This window comes from Amblyraja radiata, chromosome 1, assembly GCF_010909765.2.
Source record: "Amblyraja radiata isolate CabotCenter1 chromosome 1, sAmbRad1.1.pri, whole genome shotgun sequence".
NCBI lineage: Eukaryota > Metazoa > Chordata > Chondrichthyes > Rajiformes > Rajidae > Amblyraja > Amblyraja radiata.
Genome location: NC_045956.1, coordinates 46,227,097 through 46,243,174, shown reverse-complemented (window position 1 = coordinate 46,243,174; position 16,078 = coordinate 46,227,097). Strand labels below are relative to the sequence as shown.

Sequence of the window (16,078 nt, the reverse complement as noted above, 5' to 3'; positions counted from 1 at the left end):
GACTCAGTACGTTATTTCAGGCAGGGGATGGCGATTCCAACTTACGTAAAATCTGACTTAGGCAAGGGTTCACGGAACGTAACCTTTTACCCAAGTTGGGGAGTGCCTGTATATCCTTCTATCAAATCTACGTGTTTGTTTTATAAAACAATTCCAATTACCAAAAATCACAAAATTTGTGTTGACTGTTGTCAACTAACCAATTGCAAGGTTTGCTAGTTCAAATTATAGATATGAAGAACTTTCTGCACTGTATTAGATAATCAAAATGGAAAACTGTCCTACTCTGCAGGAGATCATTCAACTCTAATGAGCAAATCTTTGCAGTAAAATAAATTTAATATGGAAATGAATTAAGGACTGTTCACCCTTAACTCATTCTACCATTCATTCCCAGTTTTGACAAATACTCTTCCTTTTGTGCCAGTTAGTATTGGCACTCATTATTATTAAATGATCTAGCAACAAGCATTGGAAATCTATACATCACTAGAATATAGAAGGCAATATACAAACAAATTTTACAAATTTCCCCTCCAAATAAATAGTAAATAAAAGTGTGATTTTAAAAATTATTTATTGTATTTGACAGTTTCACAAAAAATAAATATACAGTACTTTGTTTGTCCAATTGTAGCAATACTATATAGAAAACACTGTTCTCAATGATTTAGTAAACACTTAGAACACCAAAACAAAAACAAAATCTTATATCTATAAAACAGGAGTTCATAGATTTCTATAGTGTCATTTAAAAAATACACATTCTACAATATGATTCATATATGAAAGTGCAATTAAAAAGTTTTGCTACCATAGCACCAATGATGGATGTTAAGACAAAAGCCATTTACCGGAAATCTTGCCTCAGTGGATTGGCAGCAATTGCAAGTAATATTATTCAGCTAAATATACATTTTAAAAACCACTATCTGATTTGTCCTTTAAAAAAGCTAGTATGATACACATGTACATTTTGTACATAACGTAGTGATGTGTTGAATGCTAGAAACAAATAACACAAACAACTCTGAAAATCACACATGCTACTTCAAAAAATAAAAACACAGTAATGTAGTTATCCATAAAAGTACATAATTTCATTAAAATTGCAGGCAAAAATTGCAGGCAGAAATTTATGGAAAACACATTGGAGACCATTTTATCTTAGTTATTTACATCTTTACATGTAAAAATTGATGTGACAATTGGTACATGCAGAATACAATAATTTTAACCACAAAACTAGTGTTCCAAAAGGAAACAAAATGGGGGAAGGAGAAAACCCCCATTAATTTGAACTAAGCTAAGGTATTACATAACCACACCAAATATCTTTTATTACTGTATTTAAACTATCCAATAAACCATCACATATTAAAGCACAATAATAATGGCAAAAAATGTTCTGTTCAGTAACTCCATCAGTAATGTGCAAAAATCAAATATAACCTGGATCACACTGTGAACATATTTTCTTCAGCATGCTTTTATAACCAGATACAGAGGACAATAAAAACATACTTAACACTGAAAAAAAGCAATGCATTACAATAAAAATCAATGGTTCTGATCCATAAAAATCAAATTCAACAGACAAAATCTCGGCTAACAGATAGAAATCCAGCAAAATGCAATGTTCACATCTGACCTGAGTTGCAGCTTCAAACTATTCTTATTCTTCATCATTCTCTTTCTCTATTCTTCATATTCTAACAAAGGATTTTTGCAAATGGAAGCTGTCCTGTAAAATCAAGCAAAAACATTTGCAACCAAATTATTTTACTTGGTCAAGTTGTGCATAATTGCAAAATGTGTTTAGCTGTTTAATTTTTCTGCTTTTGATTAATGCAGCAGAGCATCTTACAGCACTCATGGTTTTGTACTCGCATGGCTATTTTTCATGTGCAAGCATTAATGTTTCATGTGCAAGCACGTAACATGCTTGGCTTGGCATTAATAACAACAGAAAAGCAAAAACAAAACTGCAGATGCTGGAAATCTAAAATAAAAATAGAAAACACATGAAAAACTTGACAAGGCGGGGATCTCCTCTGGAGAAATAGCTTTGATATTTCAGATCAGTGACTCAAAATACTAATTCTATTTCATTTCTTCCCAGGCACTGTTCGACTTGCTGAGTGTTTTCAGCATTTTCAGTTTTAATTATGGATGGTGTCGTGGTGGGAAAATATCAGTTAAACATGATCCTTTCTCACTCAATGAATAATACTAGGGAGCTGTAGAAGGAACCAAGCTAATTTACCCCTCCTTAAATGAGGCAAATTAAGCAATTTGCAACTAAGATCAACTAATTCAATATGAAGCAACGTTTGAATCTGAGATCTTCATGATAGAGTGTAGCCAAAAGTGCTGGAGAAACTCAGCGGGTGAGGCAGCATCTATGGAGCAAAGGAATAGGTGACGTTTCGGGTCGAGACCCTTTTTCAGACTGATGATAGAGTGATGATTCATGATAGAGGGGATGAGTGATGATGATGAGTCTCAGTTGAAAAGCTGAAAAGCCAATTCAAACAGAACACGATTCACATCAAAGTTCTTATTATTATCCTGCAGTGTATTCCAATATATGCCTGCGATCTGCATTGCACTTTTGTGAAAGCCAACTATTTCTCAGGTTTACTCTATGATTAAAATTAACAGGTTTTACTGGTGAAAGGTGCAGGTTTTCACCAGTAAAACTTGTTAATTTTAATGTATGCTACTCTTTTGTTCAGGACGGCTTGGCATCGATCTAATCTGCAGCAATAATAAAATGACAAATTTCAAAACCAAATTTTGAAAAGCATTCTAAAATGGTGCTAAGTATAGGTCTGCCATTTACCTACAAGCTAAACCAATGTGACACTGAATTACTCAATTGTATTAAAATGTGTTGAAATATTCACCTTTATTTCTTTAATGTATCCAATGATAATGTTTCTGCACAATGCAATTCCCTGAGTAATAAAGTAAAATATTATTTCAAATTAATCCTTACTTAATGATTGGTCAAAACAAATGAATGCTGGAAGGTCACATGTACCAGTGATATTTTGTTTTATTACCACTCTCTCAAAATTCAAGCAAAATGACATGATCTGTGGAGTAAAATTGTCCTTTAATGACATTAAAACTTTAAGATAACCAGTAGGAAACAGATGTTTAGACCATTACTGGTTAAATTGGTACACAGCTTCAGTCCCCTCATAGGCACATTACCAAATATAATTTAACACTAACAAAATGAGTAGGCTTGGTGAGTTGACGGCCTAATAGAGAAGTAGGGAGTATAGGCATTTCAGGGAGGGTATTACAAAGCATGACACCTGACGACTACGGAAACAACCAACAATAGCAGAGCAATGAAAATCATGGATGTGCAAACGGGTAGAATTGGAGTACTGCAGTGATATGAGGAAGTTAGTGAGCAAGAACTAATGTAGTTCATATTGAAGAAATAGGTGTGACTTCACCCTTCCATCATTAATGGAATCACAGTTGAACAAGTCCCTTCAAGTAAAAAAAGATGGGAGAAAACTGGAAGGAAAATGAATTAAAGAGAAAGTGGGCTAACTGCACAAGATCTTCAAAAATGTTTTGGTAATTTCAAGTTAATCAATGTTAACTGATAAAGAAAGGGAGTTATGTTTATGCTATGATAATATACTTAATTGCACCAATTCAATGCATGTAGACTGCAAGATTGGCATACAACTTCCCAGAGACCCATAACCTATGTATTGTGTTTTTCTTTTAATATATAATTTATGATGCTTTTATAAGTGATATACTAAAATTTTATATGTATTTTATGATATTTTTTAATATGCAATGCATTTTTTAAATTTTATTTAATGTAATGTTGCCCCTTGTCTGGACCTTGAGTCCGAAACAAAGTTTATTATTATCATTATTATTATTATTATTATTATTATTATTATAACCAGCCCATGTAATGCAGCAAACTCATCATAATGTTGTAATTACTCTTTCAAATGGACCAACGTTTTATCTATTTATTAATAAGACACAAAAAAAAAACCTTGGACTCAGCTTTGCACTTTTTCTGCCAATTGAGAGAATAAGAAAGCACACATGTCCCCAACAACTTCTACAGATGCGCCAGAGAAAGAATTTTATCGGGATGCATCACAGTTTGGGAACAGCTCCATCCAAGACCTCAGAATATTGCAGAGAATTGTGGATGCAGCCCAGGCCATCACACAAACCAACGTCCCTTCCATTGACTCCATCTACACTTCACACTGTGTCAGCAAGGCCTCCAGCATGATCAATGACAAGTCTCACCCCGGTCACTCCCTCTTCCATCAGGCAGTGTCAAAACACATTCCTCCGGGTTCAGAGACAGTTTGTGAACCATCCTACCAACAACTAGAGGGCAGTCCTGAGCAACAATCTACCTCATTGGAGACGCTAGGATTATCTTTAATCAGACTTTACTGGACTTTATCTTGAACTAAATGTTATTCACTTTATCATATATCTGTACACTGTACACGGCTCAATTGCAATCAAGAATATATGAGTGGTTTGCACGCAGCAAAAAGCTGTTCACTGTACCATCTTTCTGCTGACTTATTAGCACGCAACAAAAAGCTTTTCATTGTACCTCAGTACCTGTGACAATAAACTAAACTAAACTGATTTTAGATGATTTTTCAAACACCTCTGGCTCAAGATCAAGTTCAAATGTATTTGTCACATGGTGCAGTGAAATGTAATTTACCATGCAACGTTACAATTAAAAAAGGACATAATACACAACATAATTCAACAGACATCCACCACAGCATTCTTCACTGTGGTGGAAGGCAATACAGTTCAGACAGTTCTCCTCCTCCTCCCTTGTTCAACCGTGGTCGGGGCTCTGACCCTCCGTAGTCACCACTACGGATGGCCTGATGTTCAAGCCCTCTGGTCTGGATGGTCAAGCCCTCTGGTCTGGATGGTCGGAACGCCGACGTCGGGACAGGTCGAGCACACCGGAGCTCCCAAATCGGCCACCTCCTTACCGGAGACCGTGGCTTTCAGATGTTGTAGGCCACAGGCCGGTGGTCGAGCTCTTCTCTGGCGACCCCCGGCAAGGGATCGCCCGCTCAGCGATGAAAGGTCATCTCCACGCCTGCTGCCAGAAGCTCCACAGACCGAGGTTCCAAGATGTTGTAGGTCGCAGGCCAGCAGTCGGAGCGCGTCTGCAGCGACCCCCGGCGAGGGGGCCCCGCGATGTTAAAAGTCCCCATTGCGCCGCCGCTGAAGCTCTGGGCCCGGCTCCGGGAAAGGCTGCACCAAACCAGTTGTATGGCCGCGAGGAGGGGGGGGGGGGGGGGGGCGAAGAAGTGACAAGGAAAAAAGTCGCATCTCCGTCGAGGTAGGTGACTGAAAACGGTTTCCCCCACCACCCCCCCCCCACACGAGACATACAGAGAAACACTAAAAATACTTTTGGACATACTAATAAAAACAAAAAAAGTCGAAACAACGAACGCACTGCAGGTGAGGCAGCAGACTCGCAGCGCCACCAGAAGAAGATGGTACCAAGGTACCAGAATGATACTCCTTTTGTGTTGGACAACCAATCACCAGTAGCCAAATGCATACTGGCAGGTTTGCCCTTTAGTAACCTGCATGACAGGATGCATAGAACAAAGCACTAATTTATAAAGCAAAAGACTTGACCAACGTGCTGTTTAATGCAATACATTATTGATGCTTAGGGATAGATGCTCTAAAATGGTTACATAGTAAGCCTCATATTTTCTAAATGCAGATATTCACAGTACATAATCCTGTATTGCCTGCTTCAATGCTTCTGCAGTTCCGCAAGGAGGTTTGAGCCTGAACAGCTCCAAGAGTCATCGTTCTACGTCATAAGTTTACACGCTGACTGTAAAAATCCAGAATCCCACATACACAAAATATAGAGATTACAGGCATGCCGACAGGACAAAGGGATTCATTAATAGGTTTAGATTTGTGAACTACAAATCAAAGCAACAAAGGTACATCACACAATTGTGCTGACACTCCAACAACGATGGGCCTAGAGCTACAAAGACAATCTTTCTTGCATAATAAATGCCCAATATATTTGTATGTTCTGCAGAATGGAACAAAGGTAAGAAGGCAAGAATAGACGTAGTGCATGAATGACATGATCACTGCATCTGTTGTATGGTGTACCCACCGACTGCAAACTAACAAAAATGATCTCACAATCTCATCACAGTTGTCAAGAGATTTAGGTACCTAGTCACTGAGCACATGCAGGAGACTTGGAGATGCAATACTTTGAAGGAATAATCTCCAATATTGAGAGAAGAAAAATAAACAAATTACATTATTAGTGCTACAAAGACACAAAGTGCTGGAGTAACTCAGCAGATCAGGCAGTATCTCTGGAAAACATGACAGAGACGTTGTTTTGGGTTGGGATCCTTCCTCTAATTGCTATTATTATTAGTGTAAACGGTAAAGGAAGGAATCCATTTTCTGCCAACAGGGTCCATTTTCTAAACAAATAGCCAGTAAAAGCCAGTTTCTAAACAAATCCGCTAAGTAGCAGGAGTTGCTGAACACAGGGCTGCCAACTCTTACGCTTTGAGCGTGAGAATCACTCATTTGAACAAATTCTCACGCTGATCACAAATTTCTCACGCTCTGTCGTGAGAAATTCTGTGATCAACGAAAATGTCAAAACTCAGATAAACTGCATGGGTCGCGGGTGTTGGAGAGCCGGGGCTGGCGAGTGTTTGCGGGGCTGGCGAGTCGCTCACTGCAGCTCCGGCCATGAAGCAGCCTCAGTGCAAGAGTCCCGGGCCATCGAAGGCGTAGGAAGCGTTGCGCCGCTGCCGTGAGTCTCTGTGTCAAATTCGCCCAGGTGACCGGCATGGATCAGGCTGCGGCTCGGTACATCCTGGAGGACAACCAGTGAATGCTGGAAGTAAATACCAAGCACTGGGTAGAAATGGCGGAAGATAGTGGACTTCAAATGGGAGTGCTTGGAGAAAGCATCCTGCTTGCCTGCGAGATTTTCACTTACTGTAACTGCAGGAAAAATGTTCCCGATGTTGGGGGAGTTCGGAACCAGGGGTCACAGTTTAAGAATAAAGGGTAGGCCAGTTAGGACTGAGATGAAAACAAACTTTCTTCACGCAGAGAGTTGTGAATCTGTGGAATTCTCTGCCACAGAAGGCAGTGCAGGCCAATTCACGGGATGTTTTCAAGAGAGAGTTACATTTAGTTCTTGGGGCTAATGAAATCAAGGGATATGGGAAAAACAGGAAAGAGGTACTGATTTTAGAAGAATAGCCATGATCATATTGAATGGCAGTGCTGGCTCGAAGGGCCGATGGCCTATTCCTGCACCTATTTTCTATGTTTCTGTGCTTGAGTATATGGCAATAAAACTCCTCTTTGAGGCATTCATGCATGGTGGAGGTATAAATTGTCATAGAATGATACAGTGTGAAAACAGGCCCTTCGGCGCAACTTGCCCACACCCGCCAACATGTCCCAGCTACGCTACCTGCTTTTGGTCCATATCCCTCCAAACCTGTCCTATCCATGTACCAGTCTAACTGTTTCTTAAATGTTGGGATGGTCCTTGCCTCAACTACATCCTCTGGCAGCTTGTTCCATACACCCACCACCCTTTGTGTGGAAAAAGTTACCCCTTAAAATGTTACCTCTTAAAAATACTTCGTACAAAAAACATTGAAATCATACTTCTACAATGCACTAAAACATGATTTTAATACATCAAATTTCCCTACCCTGGGAGGGGGGACACCCTACTTCCACACCCTCTCCCCACTCGGTTGCTCCACTCCCTCACCAGGTATCCCCAAGGCCAGTGATCAGTGATCGCTCAGTCTCCCCACTTTCAAAAACGCTCGGCGGCCCCTGGTTCAGACTGAGAACACTGACAGATGTGAGCGGGGAACTGAGACCAGTTGTCCGCGATGTCTGGATCCCAATGCTCAGCGCTTCATGCTTCGGAGTTGGCTAATGTTATTGATTTGTAATTAGCCAGATTTGTAATTAGTTGACAAAACCTTAATTTATTAATCCGGAATATCCAGGGGGATGGGATAAGTGTAATATTAAAATGACATGCAAGGTGGCAAAAGGATTTGAGTATAGGAGCACGGAGGTTCTACTGCAGTTGTACAGGGTCTTGGTGAGACCACACCTGGAGTATTGCGTACAGTTTTGGTCTCCAAATCTGAGGAAGGACATTATTGCCATAGAGGGAGTGCAGAGAAGGTTCACCAGACTGATTCCTGGGATGTCAGGACTGTCTTATGAAGAAAGACTGGATAGACTTGGTTTATACTCTCTAGAATTTAGGAGATTGAGAGGGGATCTTATAGAAACTTACAAAATTCTTAAGGGGTTGGACAGGCTAGATACAGGAAGATTGCTCTCGATGTTGGGGAAGTCCAGGACAAGGGGTCACAGCTTAAGGATAAGGGGGAAATCCTTTAAAACCGAGATGAGAAGAACTTTTTTCACACAGAGAGTGGTGAATCTCTGGAACTCTCTGCCACAGAGGGTAGTCAAGGCCAGTTCATTGGCTATATTTAAGAGGGAGTTAGATGTGGCTCTTGTGGCTAAGGGGATCAGAGGGTATGGAGAGAAGGCAGGTACGGGATACTGAGTTGGATGATCAGCCATGATCATATTGAATGGCGGTGCAGGCTCGAAGGGCCGAATGGCCTACTCCTGCACCTAATTTCTATGTTTCTATGTTTCTAAGGTGACAGGCTGTCTGTCACAACATAAAGCCCTGATAACCCATTATTTCCTTCAGTTAAATATTGGAAAGGAAGCACTAATGTCATTTGCCACTCAACTATTATGTTTGTTTACCTCACTGACTATTTCTAAACCCACCCCCCCCCCACAATTCCTTTGACAGGTTGAATAGAAATGTCCCCAATCTCGTTGTTTTATTAATTGAACAGGTAGATGAACATCCTCAAGGAATGTAATTAGATGGAAACTGATTCAGATGCGATATTTAAGAGCTTGTTCAAAGAAGGGGCATATTTTAAAGGAGTGACAGAGATACTTGCAGGGGAATGTGTGAGGAGATTATTATTTGTCTTTAGTTTTAGCTTCCGGTGGCGACGCGAGCAGATGGCAGCTTAATTTCGAGCTCCCGATAGCAAGTTTAAAACTAGCCTCCCTTAATTCACTAATTGCTACATAATTCAGTTTTTTGGAATGAGTGGGGGAGCGACAACTAGAAGTCAAAAGGCGGACGGACGGAGCTGAGCAGTCAAAATGCCACCAAAGAAGAACGAGGAAATTGAGGATATAAAGAAGGCGCTTGATTTTCTGTCTGAGGAGATTGCTACTGTCTCTAAGCAGCAGAAAATGATAATTAATTTGATGTGAAATTAAAGAACTGAAAAAACAAAATGAGGAGAAGGATAAGAGGATCGCCAGCCTAGAATGCCGTGTAACAGACCTGGAGCAGTACACCCGCATGAATGACATTATTGTCAGCGGACTGGAGACCAGGCCCCGGTCCTACGCCAGGGCGGTAACAGCAACGGCCGATGGGGAGCCCACCGCTCCAGACATGGACTCCGTGGAGCAACAGGTAACTGCCTTCTTTCATAGCAAAGGCATATCCATATCCAACACAGACATTGAAGCATGTCATCCTTTACCTCGAAAAAACCAAAGTGTCAAACCAGCCATAATAATTTGTTTTACGAACAGAAAACACAAAAATGCATTGCTCAGACAAGGGAAAAAGCTCAAGGGATCTGATGTTTATGTGAATGAGCACCTTACAAAAAAAAATGCAGATATCGCCAGAAGCGCACGCATCCTAAGGAAGCAGAAAAAAATCCAGTCAACCTGGACAACAAACTGTAAGGTGTTCATAAAGCTAAACGGGTCACCAGAGGAGGCTAAAGTGCTGACCATAAGATACATCGAGGAGCTGGACAAGTACCAGTGACTCCAGAACAGTGACTGTGTCTATCAGTGTGATTGACTTGAACTATTATGACCATGGACTCTTGTGAAGAGTTTGACTGTTTAAACTTGACAACAGCTGGAAATGAAAGAGACAATGATGACTGTGATGGTTGGAACTTTAAATCATTTAAATTCACTGATCATAATATGCATGATTTTGAACAAGATATTGACCCTGAAAATAATTTTCTTAACAATATAAACAATAACTGCTGTTATTACTCTGAAGATCAATTCAACATGAACATAAAATCAGATCATGGAATGTCAATAATTCATTTCAATAGCAGAAGTTTATATGCAAATTTTCACAACGTCAAAGATTACTTAAGTCATCTAAACAAACCATTCAATGTGATAGCCATATCTGAGACCTGGCTTAGTACTGAAAAGGGTGTGGATTTTGAGTTAAATGGATATGAACTGAATTACATAAATAGGAAAAATAAAAAAGGAGGAGGGGTGGCTTTGTATGTAGATAAAAGATTAAATTATAAAATAGTGGAAAATATGACAACTAATATTGATGATGTGATGGAGATTATTACTGTAGAAATCTACCTGGAAAAAAAGAAAAATGTAATTGTAAGTTGTGTATACAGAGCACCTGGTTCCAATATTGAAATATTCAAGAATAATATGGAAAGATTGTTTGCCAAGAAAGATCACAGAGTTGTGTTCATTTGTGGGGGTTTTAATTTAGATCTCTTAAATCCCAACAAGCACAAACAGACTGATGAATTTATCGATGTATTGTTCAGTATGAGTTTTTTTCCACTTATCACCAAACCAAGTAGAATAACATCTCACTGTGCAACTCTAATAGACAACATATTTACAAACAGTATGGACAACAGCATAAAGAGTGGGTTACTACTAAATGACATCAGTGACCATCTGCCGGTTTTTGTAATGTTTGTTTGTGATTATGTTAAGTGTAAGGATGTTAATAAGATTAGATACAGGAGAGTAAGAACAGAAGAATCTATAAATAAATTTAGAAATGTATTACTGACCCAAAATTGGAAACAAGTGTTTAAAGAGACTGATACCAACAAAGCGTCTGAAACATTCCTGATAATATTTAAATCATTATATGATGAACACTGTCCTTTGAAACAACACAACAAGAAGCAAAAATATATAGATAGGCCATGGATGACAAAAGGACTACAAAATGCATGCAAAAAAAAGAATATCTTGTATAAAGAATTCATAAAATTCAGAACTATAGAAGCAGAAAGTAAATACAAAAGATACAAAAACAAATTGACTAGTATTATGAGGATATGTAAGAAAGATTATTATAATAAAATATTAAATGATAATAAAAATAATATCAAGGGCATATGGAATGTGTTAAATAATATTATCAGGAATGGATCAATGAATATAAACTACCCTCAGTATTTTAAAGACAATGATACAACTGTAAGCGATATGAATGATGTGGTTAATGGGTTTAACAAATGTGTTGCAAGTGTGGGACCAAAACTGGCAGAAGAAATCGATAATCCACAGTCAGAAGAAGGAGAGGGGAAGGTTGTGGATTTGTGAGACAGCAACCCAAACTCAATGTTTTTGAAAGCAGCTGATGAAAAGGAGATTATTGACATTGTTAGTAATTGCAAGAATAAAAGGTCTACAGACTGGAATGACATTGATATGGCTTTAATCAAGGTAGTCATTGGTGTAATTGTAAAACCCTTAACTTATATTTGCAATTTATCTTTCAAAACTGGTGTATTTCCATGTAAAATGAAAACTGCCAAAGTCATCCCACTATACAAAGCTGGAGACAGAAATCAATTTACAAATTACAGGCCGGTGTCGTTACTCTCTCAGTTCTCAAAAATATTAGAAAAACTGTATGTAAGTAGATTAGATAACTTTATCGAGAAGCACGAATTGCTAGTTGATAGTCAATATGGATTCAGGTCAAACAGATCGACATCCATGGCATTAATGGAGTTAATTGAAGACATTACCAGTTCTATAGATAACAAGAAATATGCAGTGGGTGTATTTATAGATTTGAAAAAAGCATTCGATACAATTGATCATCAGTTGCTAATCAAAAAACTGGAAAAGTATGGAATCAGAGGGGTTGTACTAGAGTGGATGAGAAGCTACATATGTAAAAGACATCAGTTTGTGCAAATAGGGGACTGCAAATCAACATGCTTAGAAATAACGTGGAGTCCCACAGGGGTCGGTTTTGGGCCCCAAATTATTTATTTTGTATATTAATGATATTGGTAGGGTGTCAAACCTCTTGAAATTTGTGTTATTTGCAGATGACACTAATATTTTCTGTGATGGGGACAATTTGCAGCAGCTTTTGGAGGTGGTCACAGCAGAAATGAGTAAACTAAAAACATGGTTTGATTTGAATAAATTATCATTAAATTTAAACAAAACCAAACTTATGCTGTTTGGAAAAAGCAAAATAAATACACAAGTAAAAGTAATGATAAATAATGTTGAAATAGAAAGAGTGTATGAAAATAAATTTCTGGGTGTGATTCTTGATCACAAAATCTGCTGGAAACCCCATATAAAACATGTGAGAGCAAAAGTAGCACGGAGTATTGGAGTTATGGGGAAAGCAAGGCATGTTTTGAATGAGAGAGCACTGTATATTCTGTACAGCTCACGTGTTACCGTATTTAAATTACTGTGTGGAAGTATGGGGCAACACCTACAAAACCACCTTACAATCACTAATCACACTACAAAAAAGAGCTATTCGTATAGTAAACAATGTAGGATATCATGAACACACCAATATACTGTATTTAAAATTACACACCTTAAAGATTAAGGATCTGGTAGAATTTAAGACTGCACAAATAATTTATAAAGCAAAAAATAAACTGCTACCTGTAAACATACAAAAACTGTTCAAAGACAGAGAGGGGGGTTATAACTTTAGAGGGAAACTAAACTTGAAACAGCATTATGCTCAGACCAATTTAAAAAGTATGTGTATTTCCATTTGTGGGGTGGTTTTGTGGAATGGTCTTGACGAAACGATTAAACAAAGTATGAATATAATGCAATTTAAAAAAATGTACAAAAGATATATCTTTGAAAAGTACAGTAATGAGGAAGGAGAATGTAAATCTCACAGATGTTAATGGTGCTTGTTTTTTTTGTTCTTTTCATTTTTGGTCTTTTTTTCTTAATAGCTTGATTGGAGTAGTTTTATTTGAATTGTCTGTTTAGTTTTATTTTATTGAATTTTGCATTTGTTAATGGTGAAGAATGGGGGTAGGACTTGACAAGCATAGGCTTCTTCCTATCCCTTTTCGAACGAGTCTAATGTGTATTATGTTGAAATTGGCTTTTGATTTTTTAATTTATGTATGTACATATATATTATGTATATGTGTATGTGTGTATATGTGTATATGTATGTATGTATATATGTACATGTATATGTATGTATGTGTGTATGTATTTATGTATATATGTATGTATATATATAATTTTCCTTTTATTTATTCATTTTCATCTTTTCTTTACTTCTTTTTTTTTTAATCGTTCGAAATAAAGATAAAGAAAGAAAGAAAGCTTGAACCAGGACATCTGAAGATTCAAAGTTTAATATAGTAATTGTGCTGATACTGACCCCAACCAACCACGTAATGAATATCATCCATTCCGGAGGTTTTACTTTTATGATGCCATTTAAACTTCACTTGGATTTCAATCACTTCAATGTAAAAGTAATTGGGAATGGGGAGCATTGGAACAAAAATTTGCTCTCGGTACATATTAACTGTAATGTAATAATGTATGCATGTTGGTAGGTGCAATCAAAACAGAGATCTTTTTTATCATTGTTGTGTTATGAATACCACAGAAAATATTATGTACTCTCAAGATCACATTTAATAGAATAATATTGCTTAAATATATAGTTATTGGACTTTGCATTTCGGAAAAGTCCCAGCTGAGAGGAAGACAGCAAAATACTGAAAATATTGGGGGTGAAAATGACTTCAGGACAGTTTGTTACGAAAATGAAAGAAATGGTAACAGAATACTTATACAGCTGAGTAAGTAAAATTTTATGGATGAGAAATTGTGTTCAACCAATTGATGACTTCTTTGACAAAGTAACTAGCATGTTAGATAACAAGGAAGCCAATGAATGTAGCAAATTGTGTTATAGATAATTTGGTCTGTGAAGTGCCCCATAAAGGATTAATGCATTAGATAAGCACCTGTGGACGAGATTAAGTCCAGGCGGTCAGATATGGGGCTTTATGTGTGGGCCACATATATTGTCAGTGCAAAGGGGCTAGGAGCAAGGCCAAAAGTGCATCCAGAGTCAAGGTCTGGAATAGTACTAGGTGTGCAGTCAAAGCTGGGACCAGGGGAGTGTACAGCACTGGGAACCTAAGCAGGTAAGCAGCTATGAACAGGGTAGAATAGGGGGCCAGGTGTAAGGCTGGACACAGGGACAGGAATGAGAGAAGGTATGCAACTGGAGTCAGGGCCAGGAGTAGTACCAGGTGTGTAGTGAGACCCAGGTTGGTCAACATGGGCCAAATGTTTGATTATAACCTGATTTCCATACATGAATACACTAAGATCATTCATGTGCTGCACGTGTTGATCAGAGCCTGGGCTATACTGTGGAATGTAATTAGGAATGTAATTTAGTCTAACCTTATTCATAGCTAATCCAATTTAAAGCATACATATTGCATTCAAGTGTAAGTTAAAAGACTCGCTACAGTATGCACCATATTGCACAATTTCAAGCTGAAAAATGCAAACATTCCGTACAAATGGGGGGGGGGGGGGGGAACACCCTCCTCCCACCTCCCCCCCGGTCGCTACGCTCCCTCGGGCTTGGTCTCTCGCAATTTCTTACTCCCAATGTTGGCAGCCCTGTGAACAGGTCGCTACGCTCCCTCGGGCTTGGTCTCTCGCAATTTCTCACTCCCAACTCTCACCCAATGTTGGCAGCCCTGTGAACATGTCTGAACAGGACTAGACCCTAAGGGTTGGTGTCTCATTTTCTCTGCTTGTTGTTGGTATATAAACTGGATTCATAATTATAATTTATTTAGTGCAGTTTGCTCAATGCTGGATATTGTTTTATCTTTTATTCTACAGGATATTGCTTGGAGGCCATGCAAAGATGTGGAATTACATAATTGGTTTTGCAAGCACCCAATCTATGCAGTTTTCAGAGACAAATGAACTGAAGGCTGCAAACCATCCCAACTCACACCCTGTCCTTGTTAAAGTCATAAAAATAGAACAGCGCTGATTAGTCCTGCTATGTACAACTAATACAAATCAAGGCTAAAAGTTAAATTGTAATAACAAAAGAACTACAGATGCTGTTTTTTACCATAGGCATAAAATACCAGAGGGTCAAATGGCATCTCTGGGGGAAATGGTGACGTTTTCGGTTGGGACTCTTCTTCAGACTGATTGTGGGTGGGGGAGTGGCAGTGGGAACTGGATGTAAAAAAAAGACCAGGCCAAATCAGGGCTGGCCACAGCAGGGTGGTTCCCTGATCGGTCAATTGTTTGCTAGGAATGGTGTGACCCCAAGAGTGGAACTGGCTAACTGTCTTTTTGTGGAGGAAGGGGGGGGAGTGAATGTTTGTAGAGGTTACTTAAAATTATGTGTCCCTGGATCGGGTTGAGGGAGGAGGTATAAGGACAGGTGTTTCAGCTCCTGCGGTTGCAGAGGAAAGTACCTGGAGATGGAGCGGTTTGGGATGATAGAACCAATAAGTTGCTGAGGGAGCGGTCGATCTCTGTAGAAGGTGGAAAAGTATGGAGATAGGAAAATGTGATTAGTGGTGGGATCATGTTGGAGGTGACATAAATGTTGGAGGATGATGTGTTGGATGTGGAGACTGGTAGGGTGAGAACCAGGAGACTCTGTCCTTGTTGTATCTGGGGGCAGGGGGAGCGAGAGCAGAACTACGAAACACAGACGAGACACGTGTGAGGGACCCATCCATGACAGAAGGGGGAAAACCGCGTTCACAGAATAATGAGGACATGGTATGAAAAGTCTCAT

General features: G+C 38.8%; 1 protein-coding gene across 5 annotated transcripts in view; it reads right to left on the bottom strand.

Moving 5' to 3' along the window:
* Positions 1-568: 568 nt before the first annotated feature.
* Positions 569-16,078, bottom strand: part of LOC116973201 — a 51,036-nt gene continuing 35,526 nt past the window's right edge. For 4 of the 5 annotated variants that reach the window (XM_033021046.1, XM_033021079.1, XM_033021054.1 and 1 more), the window contains 2 exons: positions 2,905-2,960; positions 569-1,739 (listed from right to left, as the gene is read on the bottom strand). In XM_033021046.1, the coding sequence (XP_032876937.1) occupies positions 2,920-2,960 (41 nt within the window). In that variant the 3' untranslated portion in view covers positions 569-1,739; positions 2,905-2,919. The remainder of the gene's footprint in view (positions 1,740-2,904; positions 2,961-16,078) is intronic. The other variant, XM_033021060.1, reaches the window with a different exon arrangement.